The sequence below is a fragment of the Eublepharis macularius genome, chromosome 16 (assembly GCF_028583425.1).
Source record: "Eublepharis macularius isolate TG4126 chromosome 16, MPM_Emac_v1.0, whole genome shotgun sequence".
NCBI classification, from domain to species: Eukaryota; Metazoa; Chordata; class Lepidosauria; order Squamata; family Eublepharidae; genus Eublepharis; species Eublepharis macularius.
In genome coordinates this window covers 18,617,138-18,630,480 of record NC_072805.1, presented here as the reverse complement: position 1 = coordinate 18,630,480, position 13,343 = coordinate 18,617,138, and the positions used below count along the sequence as shown (strand labels likewise).

Here is a 13,343-nt window from a genome sequence, read left to right as displayed (position 1 = left end):
TAGTAGTGCTGCAACTAGCTCGCCTGCAGGTTGGAACGAACAAAAGGCCTTGATTGGCACAGCAGAACCATTACCGGGGTGTATGCAGAGTCGGTCTCACAGATATGAGGGCCCCAGGCTATGAAGAACTTTAAAGAAACAAGACCCTGAATTGTGCTTAGAAACAGGGAGGTAGCCAAGGCTGAGCTTGCAAAATAGGCGTGTCTTTATTGGCTCCAGCCAGCAGTCCAGCTGCAGCGTTTTCTATCAGCTGAATTTTGAGTAGGTCTTCAAGGGTAGCCCCATGGAGAGCACATTACAACAGTCTTACTGTGCCATGGATCAGTGTAGCCAAGTCAGCTGAATCCACTTATGGAAAACCTGTGGCCAAAGCGTATTAAAATCTTGGATTGATCAAGGCTTCAGGTTTTCAATGCACCATTCCCCAAACTTTCGAGTTCTGGGGTGTTGCTTTCTCCCACTGTAATTAGAACTGGAGAAGCACAGTTCTCATAGAAGATCACAAAATCAACATCACGGGATCATGCATGAACACGGGAATTGTTTCTACAAACTGGTGGGAGGGGGATACGCCGGACTGCATAAGGATGCGAAAGTTGTGTGTGGTTACGCGCCCCCCCCCCCCCCAGTATCTTATGTCTCAAGAACCCTTGCGTGCAAAAGAAGAAGAAAAAGTAAGGAGTTGGGAGAGAAAAAAAGTAAGGCCAGGAGGGTTGGAAAGGGGAACATGAGTGAGAGGGCTGGAGGAGGGACACAGCAAGGAAGGAAGAAGGGGGAATTCCCACAGGTCCCCCCACTCAGTCTGTTTCTATTTTCTTCATCTGGACACTCTGCTATGATCAGACAGGGATACGGCTGTGCTTTCTGGGTATCGGTGATGCTCCACTTGTAGAAGACACTACAGGAGTGATTTCATCCCATTCCTTCTTGTCTGGCTGCTAGGAGTGGGCTTGAGAGCAACCACCGCCCCTTAAAAAGTCAAAAGCTTTGTCACTGAGCTAACACCCCTTTCACAACAACCTCCCCCCCCCCTCCCAGGGCAGGTGATATGTGCGGAGAGGCTCACGAAAGGCACGGCGCTGCAGCTGAAAGTCTGTGGCTCACTACAACTTGACTCTCTTGCCTGGGGAGAGGGCGCCACCTGGTGGCTGCAGACAGGAAGAGACACAAGCTTCTAACTGCTGCTGGCAGATTTCCCAGACTGCTTAGAGGTAGTTAAGAAAGAATATGGGAAGACTATTATTATTATCTAGGTATTTATATCCTATTTCTTTCCCCAATGGGAAACCTAAAGTGGCCTGAACACATGACACAGTCCTGTACTGAGTCAGATCCTTGGTCTATCAAGATCAGTATTGTCTACTCAACCTGACAGTGGCTCTCCAGGGTTTCAGGCAGAGGTCATTCATACCACTAGCTACCCACTCCTTTTAACTGGAGATGCCGGGATTGAACCTGGGACCTTTTGCAGGCCAAGCTGATGCTCTGCCACTGAGCCACGGCCCCTCCCCACACAACTTTCTTTCTCTTGCTTCCATTTTATCATCACGACAAGGCAGGTTAGGGTGGAACAGAGTGACCGGCCCAATGTCACTTATTAAGTTTCCATAATGGGGTTCAAACCTACGTCTCCCAGATCCTAATGCCCATGCTTTAACCTTAACCAAAACAATGCAATACAAGGGCAACACAATAAGCAGTCAATGAAACAAGATTTATATCTAAAGTAAGTAAATTATATCAAAGAAGTAAACAAGGTATAAAGTCTCCACACGGGAAACCCAGGCGGCAATAGGCGGTGCAACCAAACAAAGTAATAAAACGCAACACGAGTGCAGGAAGAGTCCATAGAAATCTTGCTTGCGGAGGGAGCCTCTTAAGTTTCCTTATTGTTATACTTGTTCTATAGCTGCAGGTGTCCAACGCCAAAAAAGGGGTTCACCAGGACCCCCACGACTCTAAAAGGAGCCGGCAAAGAACTTGTTCCAATTTCTCTTCCTCAGGAGTCGAAAGGAAGGCCTTAACAGTAAAAAAAAAAAGCACTTCGAATCTCTATTGTGGCAACACAGCGCCTACACAAACAGAACGCCTGTGTGTAGGCGCTGTGTCGCCACAATAGAGATTCAAGGTGCCTTTTTTTGCTATTAAGGCTGTCCTTCCTTTCAACTCCTGAGGAAGATTTCTATGGACTCTTGCTGCACTCATGTTGCGCTTTATTACTTTGTTTCGTTGCAGCGACTATTGCCGCCTGGGGTTTCCCGCGTGGAGACTTTATACCTTGTTTACTTCTTCGATATAATTTACTTACTTTAGATATGAATCTTGTTTCGTGGACTGTTTATTGTGTTGCCCTTGTATTGCATTGTTTTGGTTCGGGTTCTTTCGAGGGCTGCTCCGGGTTTTGTAATACTTTAACCTTAGCGCTATGATGCTTCTCAGGCTGGAAATTTTTTTTCTCCTGTTGGCAGCCGCAAGAATACTTCTAAAATATTTTGAAGAAATGCAGCCTTTTAAAAATATGGTGTAAGAGAAGTGGACAACCACCCAGGGTAGTTAAGAAAATTATTTCTATATATTACAGCAAAAAGCTCGAAGGTTTTGGAACAGGGCATGCAGTCCCTTGTTCGACTTTGACTGCTGAATTTTGTATTAATGTACCTATGAATGTTTTGTATATATGAATGCATGATATTTATGACAATTGTTGAGCACACCTATTGTATAAACCTTCGAGCTTTTTGCCTTAATATATAGAAATAATTTTCTTAATTTCCCTGGGTGGCTGTCCACTTCTCTTATACCTTGTCAGTACCGGGAAACTGCCTTGTCTTATTGACATTACCTTTTAAAAATATGGGGCAGGACTAACATATTTGACATGGTTAGATTCCAGGGAAGGCAAAATGAAGAACGCGTTAAGACAATGAGATACAGTCTTAAGCTTTCTAGTGATGTTCAGTGGGATTTAGGTGTGTGGAAAGACTGCCAATTAACTCCCTTACTCCTAGGATGCTATTCTTTATTTGTATTAGCTGAACAAAAGAACTCCCCTCTAAGGAAAATAAACGGATGAAAACCCGTAACATCAAAAAAAAAAAAACCCACCCAGAAAAATCACCCCATAATAATTTCCCTGGGGAGGTGGGGTCTTGCAACTTTTTATACCAGGTTCCAATCGGTTTTGAATATTCATCTTATTACAGCGATGCCTCACTTCCCTTGTGCCTATCCATGCTGCGTTTATGGAACTTTTGGTGCCAAACGAAGGCATCCCCGTGTATTCCTTGATAGCTAATTCTTATTCCTTGCCTGGTTTTTACAAGCCTCTACATTACTGTTTTTATTATGCCGTTGCTCTCGTTTTCATATCCAATCTTCTGGTTCGCTGTTAGGTTGTATAATGTGGGATATTTAATGACAAGTTTAGTATAACCACTGTTGTGGCTTTAAAAAAAAAATGTTCACTCGGTCCGTCACACACCTTCTTTCTGCTTCCGCCACTGGAATTCGAGCACCACATCATCGTGGCCGACAAAGGTGTGAACTGGCGTGTTCAGGTCAAAGATATTCCAGAGCAGAAGGCTGTTCTCTCGCCGTAGCTGAGGGACCATCACTGTCACCAGCCCGTTGCTGAAAGGCTGGCAAGAAGGAAAGGAAAGCTTAGTCACCCCGTGCTCAGCCCAGGGACTCTGAGAAGTCGGATAGCCCATAGTTCCCAGGAAGAACAAAGAAAGGCATGCACACTTTTTTGTAAGGGGTACATCCAAGGTGCACAGGTGATGGGGGGACAGAACAGGTTGTGTGAAATAGCCACTTCATTCAGTGACAACACTAAGGTGCTCGTCAGTTTTGCAAGCTTTCGAATATCTTTGTGAAAGAAATCACTTGAGACATTTCTGTCATCTCATGCTCCACATTCTGTTTTGTATTTGAATTCATTTTCACACTGAGAACATAATTTTGTCTTGAACTGTAGTCAGAAGGCTTGAAGTGGGTGACTGTTACTATCCTTGGCCCAAGAAGAGGGCGTCCAGTGGTAGGTGCCACCCACCTGGAATGGGAGCCATCGCGGTGGGCAAGTTTTACATACTCCCAGCTCTGCAAAAATCTACCCACTCTGCTCCAAGGAAATGCTAAGAAGAGGCATGCTTTCAAAGGCATTCCCAAGCCAGCAGGATGTTTGCATAAGCAAAACAAAACGTGGCAACACCGACCCTCTCTCTTGGCTAGTTGCAAACAGGGGTAAGAGAGGAGAAACTCCAGCTGGCAGCTCCTTCCCACCACTGGGCTCAGTTCATACAAACACAGCAGTGAGAAGAATACAGAGAAATTTCTAATTCACTCCAACTGGGCTAAGACTCTCAGTTCTCACTTCAATCTTGCATGGTTTATGCGGGGGGGGGGGGGGGTCCGATAGCCTACCTCTGTATGTTTTCAACAGAGCTGCAAAGTTTAGGCTGCAATCCTAAGAACACTTCCTGGGAGAAAGACCCACTGAATACAACAGAGTTTACTTCCAAGGAGACCTGTTTAGAATTGCACCCTCCCTCCCTTACAAAATGGGCCCTTACCGTATACCTGGCCTTCCAGACTGGAACCTGGCATGGCAGGATGTTGAGGTATTTTCGGGGCTGTCGGTAGTCCCAGAACTTCAACCAATAAAATAAAAAAAGAGACAGACAGGACAGTTCAAGAGGAGGGTGCTCAACAACAGCAACACATATAGTAGTCCTGGTAGATCACAGCACAGCACAGCACAGCACAACAGAGCTTGGGACTAGGCACCTCTTCAACAGCCCAGGACAAGGAAAGCCAGGGTGGGACAGAGGTTAGAGAGTCAGGCTAGGATCTGGGAGACCGAAGTTTCAATCCCCACTTTGCCATGGAAGGATGCTGGGTGACCTTGGGCTGGTCGCACATTCTCAGACGTACCCTACTTTACAGGGCAGCTGTGATGGTCAAATGGAAGAGAAGCCACATGGGTCAAAAGTTTTCCTGGGCTGTGACACTCTGGGATGACATCATGCACCCCTGTGTTGTCTCCCTCCCAAAATTGAGAGGAAAAGCTGGTTGGATCCAATCCACTGTATTACTATTATGACTCTTCTCGGTTGCCCTGCCCTATAAGGACTTGGGTCCTAAAGGATTCCCTGGCTAGGCTGAGACCTGGGCACAGCAGCTTCGATTGTCTGGCTTGGATCTACCAGACATTTCCTACTGATGGAAGGGATATCTGTCTCACCCATCCTTCTGCAGTCCCAAATCATCCCAATTGCTGCTCCTGGGCACAGGGGATTGATAATGGCAACAGAGCTCCTTTTGAACACTGTTTGAAAGCTACTGCTGGAACAAAAACCCGGCTTTGCCTCTTGCCAGGAGCAGGCAAGAAATAATGGGCTGGATCCAACCAGCCGTTCTGTTGGTGAAAAAGGAAAGATGATGTCCTCTTACTGCCCAAAAACAGCTCTGCTGGGGATCATGGAGCCTACATGGGTCAACGTCATGAAGGACGGAGGCTGTAGTTAGGAAGGGAATTGGGCAAAATTGAGAGGAAAAGCTGGTTGGATCCAATCCATTGTATTACTATTATGACTCTTCTCGGTTGCAGAGTATGTCTGAGAATGTCCAGGCACAATTCAAAGAGATGGTCACTAGCGAAGTCTTGAAAAGCCAAGGTCCATGGTATCATAAAGGAACACAGTCTGTTAAAATTCCTTACAGCTCCTTTCTATGATCTGCAAGATTCGGGTTAAGCAGCACCTTAAAGACCAACAAAATTTCCAGGGTATAAACTTCCAAGAGTCAAACTCCCTTCTTCAAATACCCGTGCCTCTCTCTGATTCTCAAAAGCTCATACCCACAAAATCTTGATGGTCTTTGAGATGCTACTGGTCTAAAATCCTGCTCTTCTACTGCAGACAAACTGGGCTACCTGTCTAAAACTGACTAAGATCTGGGGATAAGGTCCCACTCCAGATTCATGTTCCTGTAAAATGGTGGTAGTAGAGCAGATCTTATGACGGGGATTGTCTCGTTAAGAAGATAACCTGTCAGTATTCCACACCATGTATTAAATTCAGGTATTTATATCCTGCTTTTCTTCCCAACAAAGGCCCCAAATGGCTTACATCATTATTCGCTCCTTCCACTTGATCCTTACAACCGCCCTGTGAGTTATTCTAACTGGCCTAAGGGCACAAGCAAAATTCCAGGGCAGAGTGAAGATCTGAACCTGAGATCTCCCAGAGCCTAGTCCAGCACTCTAACTAGTATACAACACTGCCTCTTCTGGCATTTTGTGAGGTCTAAAAAGACTACTAAAACGTTGTTTTTTTAATTGGCATGTACATTTGGCTGTTGTGATGTCTAAAGGCAGTTTTATTTGCTGGGTTAATTTTATAGGGTTTTTAAAAGATTCATTAAGCCTTCCATATGGATGAAAATACAAGGTGGAATTAGGACTTGGGCTTTTGTTAATAAAAGAAAACAATTTTTAAAAGGCAGATCCAGTCTGTGTTCAGACTAACTCAAAGGCTCCCAGAGATGGCAATGAACAACATGTGACTCATGGGGCGCGTGGCACGTGACAGAGGAACATATTGCAGCACGCAGCTAAAAGTGTAGAAAGAGCCTTTGGGGGAACCTCTTTGCAGCCCTTCTCTCCAAGTCTGGAAGCCAGCCACACAGTGTCTCTGCACTCTCCTCATTGCCTCCCAATGGTCCCCAAGAGCAGGGAAGAACAAGGGCCAGCCCAGCTGAAATATCCCACCCAGCCCTACAAAAAGCAACATCTCCACTATTTTAGCGCATCTGAAGGATGTGCTCTTTGTCAGAATACATCTGAGAGACCCAGAAATCCAGCCCACATACCTACCCTGACGGAATTGTCTTGACTGGACGTGGCCAAGATGTTCTCATTATCTGGGTGCCAGTCTAGGCCGTGGATTTTGGAGAGGTGGGCGGCCAAGTACTCCACAGCAGTGCCAGGTTTCTGCAAGAAGAGGCTTTGCTTACAGGCTCCCCATCACCACAACCACACATAAGAGGCAGCAGCCGGACCAAGTAGGAGAACAGTGGTTTTCAAACATTCTCCTTTTAGGGAACTTCTAAGTCGCTACCCTGTGCTGAGTAATTCCAGCACATTCAAAAGATTCCGAGATATACTTGAGAGTTCGTGTAAGTTGGTGTGGCACGCTGGGCAAGCCTGCTGGGCTTTCCTTGCCACACCTGAACCGAGAGTGACTCTGAATCTGTGCATTGTTCCCATGTGGCTGTGAACTGCAGGGGAAGACGACTTGTTTTCTTGGAGCCTTCTCCACTAGAGATGGGCACTAACCAGAAAAAAATTGAACTGTGTGGTTCATGGTTTGTCACGTTTCACGAACCACGAACTTTCACGGAACTGCCCCAGTTCGCGAACTGGTTCGTTTGGTTCGTGAAAATGTCACTTCCTGGCCAGCAAATCACCACCTCTGGGTCAGCAGGTCACTTCCGGGTCAGCAGGTCTGCAGAAAGCCCATCCCCCATTGCCTAGGAAACTGATTGATTGGTGCCAAGTTGTCTGCAATGACGAACTGAAAATGAACCAAACGAACCGCCCTAAAGTTCATGGCAGTTTGTTAGAAATGGGCTCTGATGAACCACCCTTCACGAACCACGAAACGGCCTGGTTCGTGCTGAACTTTGGTTCATATTTCGGTTCGTGACCATCTTTATTCTTCACTATTACTGGTCTTCTTCTGGATAAAACCGTAAGAGGCTTCTGAGTCAACCTGGGCTTCGTTGAGAACCATTGCACAAAATTAAGGTGAGGACACTACTGAAAATTGATAGGTTTGGAGTTCAGCAAGAAACTAAACAAAGGGAATTGGTCTAAACTCATACTGTGGATGGAATCCACGAGATTCCAGGAGGGGAGTCTGCTGGTACAGCTGAATAGAAATGCCTATGTATTAGAAAAAAATCAATAAAGTTTGTGCCTTTAAGAACAGACCTCTGAGAAATGTAGTCGCTTAACCCCTTTTAAACAATTTCCTCTGGGGAAGAGCGGTAACTGTGTTGTATGATACCTTTTCCTCCCTTTGTACTCACCTGTCCCCAACCAGGGATGGAGGAATTCATCCTTTTCACCGCAAGTACTGAATGGATTTAGCTAATGAAAAAAGTACTCCGTTTGAACCATATCTGCACTGATATGAACTGTGAGTAGAACTCTTTTGAAAGCTAGAATCTTTAAGACAAGTGCATTGAAACTCTCCCCGAACCAGATCGATAGCTGCAATACGGTGATACACCATATATACCAGTCCCAGAAGAGAGAGAGCCCAAGTCTTATCTCTATTTTGAGCCATCAGGACCAAAGAAATCATGGCTGCTGCCCAAGCGGAAAGGTCATATGGCCTCTATTGTAGCTGGAAGAGCTGGAAACAGTGGCTGGGATTGAGATACTAGATCATACATGAGGCTGCCTTATACTGAATCAGACTCTTGGTCCATCAAGGTTAATATCGTCTACTCAGACAGGCAGTGCTTCTCCAGGGTCTCAGGCAGTGGTCTTTCACATCATTTTTTACCCGATCCTTCTGAAGGGAGACACCGCCTGGGATTGAACCTGAGACCTATAGTATGCCAAGTAGGTGCTTTATCACTGGGCTGCAGCCCCTCCAGATCTTGTGGATCAACTTAATGGTTTGGGCTTCATGAGTTTTGCACCAAATACCCCCGAGTCTGTTCCAACAACAGAAAAATTATGCACCATTTTATAAATCTGCCTTTTTTTGAGTTGTGCATCCATTACCTATAGGTGAGAGATGTGTTGTTACTAACAGCAAGAAAATCCCTACCCCTCTACCACTTGGCGGAACAAAAGATTCCATCAAGCCCTTTTTTACAAGAGAATTTCCAGAGTTAGGACAGATCTTCAGGTAGCAGCCCTAATAGCCCAGACTATCCTGACCTTGTCAGACCTTGGAAGCTAGGCCACGGTCAGTACTTGGATGGGAGACCACCAAGACAGACTGGTGCTGCTTCGCAGAGGAAGGCAAAACACCTCTGCTCATTTCCTGTGTTGGAAACCCCATGAGGTGGAATTTCATGGGGTCACTGTAAGTTGGTTATGACTCCTGCCCACTTTTTAATGGATATTCATAGGTACTGAATTCAACACTACAATCTATTTTCAAGCAGCATGACACACAGAGATGGGGGATTATTAACTCAGGCTACATCTAGCTGCAAGGGCTTTCGGCAACCACCGTTCACGTTTGTCCAACAATAGGGAGGTTACAGTCAAGTTATCCCTGGGGCTGTGTCCAAGAGGTATGCATTGGGCGCTCTAGACTACTCGTCGCTTGGGAATATTACGCAGAAGGAAGCAAGAAGCTTAGCAGAGCAACCCTACTAGAATCAAACAAATCATACTATGCTTCAGTCACAAGTGGAGGAATCTCTCCAGTTTAGAGCTCAGGGTGAAATGGATGCCGCAGATCTTAAGAGAGCTGCGCCATCTTGCGACCCTCAGAGCCATGTAGGAGACGGATGTTCGCCAGCTTATGAGGTCATCTCCATTTTCATTAGAGAAGGTGGCACCAACTCACCCGCTTGTCCCAAATGCGCACGTCCCCGTCGTGGCTGGTGGCCAAGCAGTTGGCGTTTTTCTTATTCCACTTGACCTGGGAAGCTCCGGCTGCAGAAGGAGCAGAGCACCTCGAGATCAAATACCTTCATAGAAAAGGCCTTTCTGCGACCTTCATAGAAAAGGCCTTTATGTGAGGCAGGGTGAGCAGAATACCAACCCTGCAGCAATGGATGGACTGGCTGTCAGTCCAAACCCACCCATGGGTACAGTGCCTGACACAAGACACCAGCAATGGATATACGACTCAGTTATCAAGAAAGGGCTAGTCAGTCACGCCAAAGGCCACAGCAGTTCCACATTCAGGAAGTTCACCGCATGATGCGGCTTCAAGGGAAAGCAGCTCAACAGTAAGCTACTGCAGTGGTGACCAACAACTGCAGTAGCCACAGTCTCTGAATAACGGGAGAGTACTATTCTACAGCACATACTGAACACACACCAAGACACTCCACTTTGTGCTTTGATGTGTGTTTTTTTGCTTCTTGCCACAGTGGAGCACAGAAGCAGCAGCAGGGACTGTGTTTGCGCCACAGCTAGACCCACTCGCGCTCCAGCACCTGCTCAAAAGATGCCCCGCAACCCATGCCAACGATGGTATGCATGCCACCCGTTGGGGACACTTATGGTCTACTGGATGACCTACACTGGAAGCCTTTTTGGACATACAGGCACCTTTTCTGCACTCAGGCACCACCCCCACGCTTTGGGGCTTCCAACCACACCCACAGCACAGGGACCCTTTGGCAGGACGCTGCTCAGGGCAGTCTTTCCATTTCACTTCTTTGCTTGCTTGCTGTCTTTGAGATATCCACTCATGTGCCTCCCCCCATCATTCTAAATTCAATTCGCTTCTTTGGTCCTTTTTGTCGTTTAATTTATATCACTTGAGCGGTGAGGCCTTTAAATGTCCGTATTTGAAAACTGATACCTTTGAAGGTGATTTATACGTGCAAGGGAGGAAGCCCCACGTGAACGTCTGCCGAGATAGGGTGCCTCATGCCTGTGGGTTGCAAGAAAGACCCAACACCCATCCACAGAGAGACGCAACCAGCACATGAATGAAAAGATTCCACCTACCCAGATAACCAGCACTTACCGACTGCAGAGAGCGAGACTGTAGGCTTTCGAGAGTCCCTGGAAAACAAAAATTGCATAAGCACACACACCTGTATCCTGATCAGTGTTTCCCAAAGTTTTTATAGCCAAACCACACTGTTTTTTCCAAAATTAATACTGGACACACTCTGACACTCAGGAAGCTTACATTTGTAGGGTGCGTGAATAAATCTAACTTCCACATGAGTAAACCTAGCTTGCTCTCAGAGGAACCCACAATGGCTTTCTGCACGAGTCACTGATCTCAGCCAACTCCCTCTTGGACAAAAGGCAAGCTCAGAGCAGCAACTCAGAGACATGGTGAGCAGTCTCCTCTGAGGGCGGGTGCCTCATTTAACAGCCCTGAACTGTTATTTTTCCAGTCCAAACCTGGTCAACAGATATGCAGCAGAATCACTTGTCTCCAGAGGCAGCTGGCTGGGAAAAAGTCCGAGACCCAGAGCAGGTAATCATGCAGAGGCACAGCCAGCAACCCCTTCACTGGACAGGTGCTTTAGGCTCACTGGTGTCTCTATTTATTTAGCTCAGAGGTCCCAACCTGTGAGCACCTTTGGAATTCTAACACAGTGTAGTGGGCACAGTGGCAGTAACCTTCAGTCACACAATGAAGATCTTTGTGTTGTGGGGGGAGCTGCTGCCAAAGCAATGTTTTTTTTAAAAAAATCTGCACAGCGTATCCAATCTCTAGTGGCCAATCAGAAGCCTTGCTGGGAAAAGCCCCTTCTGGCTTGCCTACTTTCGAACAACGGCAGGTGCCTGGTACAATGTCAGTAGGCACTGTCGTGCCCACGGGCATGATGCTGGGAACCCTTGATTTAACATTTCCCATGAAACGCCCATTTGGGGATTCCTGATCTAGGAGGGTAGCCAATCATTTACCCATGATGCTAACGACCACATTCTGAGACTGAGTGAATCATAGAAACCAGCTTTTACACCATGACAGTGACAGGTTATGCAAGCTAGTGAGATAAGCAAGGTCGATATGTACTACCAATGACCACTCCAATGGGGGACTCAGTTTGACCTGGAGGAAATCCCTTTTGGATCCCAAAGCATAAGGAAAACCCGTTCACCAAGTCTTCCCATGAAAAATCCCCAGGGACCTGACCCAACCATTCCTGGATCTAGTTTCAACATCTGATGCCCCCACAGGAATCTGCCAAGGCAGCCAGAATTAGCTCCTCCTACAGGACCCCGCTCTTACTTGATGTCCCAGATGTAGATGTACGTGTCAACTGAACTGGTAACCAGCAGATCTGGCTCGAACACGGCCCAGTCCAAGTCACTGGGGAGAGAAAGGCAGAGAGAGGGAATCAAAGATTTTAGCAGAAGGCCTTTGCCTTGGAAGGCTGTGGTCGCAAAGCCTGGCACAAGGTCAGTAACAACCTCTTTTGCTCACAGCTGGCAGAAGGCACAACACCACGAAATTAAGTGCAAATGAAAGGAACCTTGGTCTCTTCCTCCTACTTGCCCCCACCCAATCTCTTACCCCCTGTCCCATCACTCTGCCTATGGCTTCTCAGCTCCACATACCAGCCTTTCAGGCTGGGATCCCCTGAGAATATCTTTACAAGCAACTGAGGAAGTGAGCACTGAGACACAAAAGTGCATGCTGGAATAAATGTTGTTAAGGTGCTGCTGGACTTCTGCTTTATTTTTCTACAATAAATTAACCTCTGGACTTTACAAGTCCAGACAGAAATGCGAGCTACCTGAACAAAGATGTCCAGACAGCCACATCCCTGTGCTAACAACCTGGGCCAGTCGCAGGCCTCTGTGTTATGGATGGGAACTGAGGTTCCCCAAAAGCTTATCAGGGGCTCCCTGGTAGCTACCCTTGAGAGTTCGCTAGCTATCAATCTTCCCCCTGAGATTGCAAGAGAGTGTTGGGTGTTTTTAGGGTATGCCCTCAATTCATTCAAGGCTACAGGGAGACTCTGCAGCTTGAATGTGAATTTTACACCCTAAAACACTCACCTGAGTATCATGAACACACAAAACAGATACAAAACAGATTCAGAGCCAAGCTACAAGTGACGCATGACACAGGTTGGACACTTGTCAGCTTGCCTCAAGTTTTGATGGGAAATGTAGGCATCCTGGTCTTGCAGCTGTAATGGAGAGCCAAGCTGTAAAACCACGACGCCTACATTTCCCATCAAAACTTGAGGGAAGCTGACAAGTGTCCAACCTGGGTAAGGTGTCACTTGTAGCTTGGCTCACAGAAAAAGGTTTCGTAGAGGTAGAAGGCTCAAAAGCCAGTGCTCAACAGAACAGTGAGCTACCAGACAGAACCAACCCAATACTGCCAATGTCATTGTCAGAGTTGCAGGAGAGGAAAGTTATTAAATCATTCCCCATTTAATTCAACTTTTGATTCACCCTACAAATATGCGCAGTCACCTGCATGAGCGAGTTCTGGAGTTGCTATCCTAGGAAAGTATTCACAAAGCTGAGACCCCCGTTATGGCTACTGCAGTAGTATCTGCTGAACTTTGTGCAACAGCATCTTAAAGGCACAAATAGAGCTAAAGCTATGACCTCATTGCATCTGGGCTGAACTGCCTGACCAGAGCTGGTGTGGCAG

At 46.6% G+C, this 13,343-nt stretch overlaps 1 protein-coding gene across 2 annotated transcripts in view; it reads right to left on the bottom strand.

Annotated features, from left to right (window-relative positions):
• Positions 1-13,343, bottom strand: part of WDR59 (WD repeat domain 59) — a 73,376-nt gene that overhangs the window by 36,891 nt on the left and 23,142 nt on the right. For both annotated transcript variants that reach the window (XM_055000714.1, XM_055000715.1), the window contains exons 5-10: positions 11,961-12,041; positions 10,734-10,771; positions 9,597-9,685; positions 6,875-6,991; positions 4,572-4,649; positions 3,482-3,638 (exon numbers count right to left, since the gene is read on the bottom strand). In XM_055000714.1, coding sequence (XP_054856689.1) covers positions 3,482-3,638; positions 4,572-4,649; positions 6,875-6,991; positions 9,597-9,685; positions 10,734-10,771; positions 11,961-12,041 — 560 coding nt within the window. The remainder of the gene's footprint in view (positions 1-3,481; positions 3,639-4,571; positions 4,650-6,874; positions 6,992-9,596; positions 9,686-10,733; positions 10,772-11,960; positions 12,042-13,343) is intronic.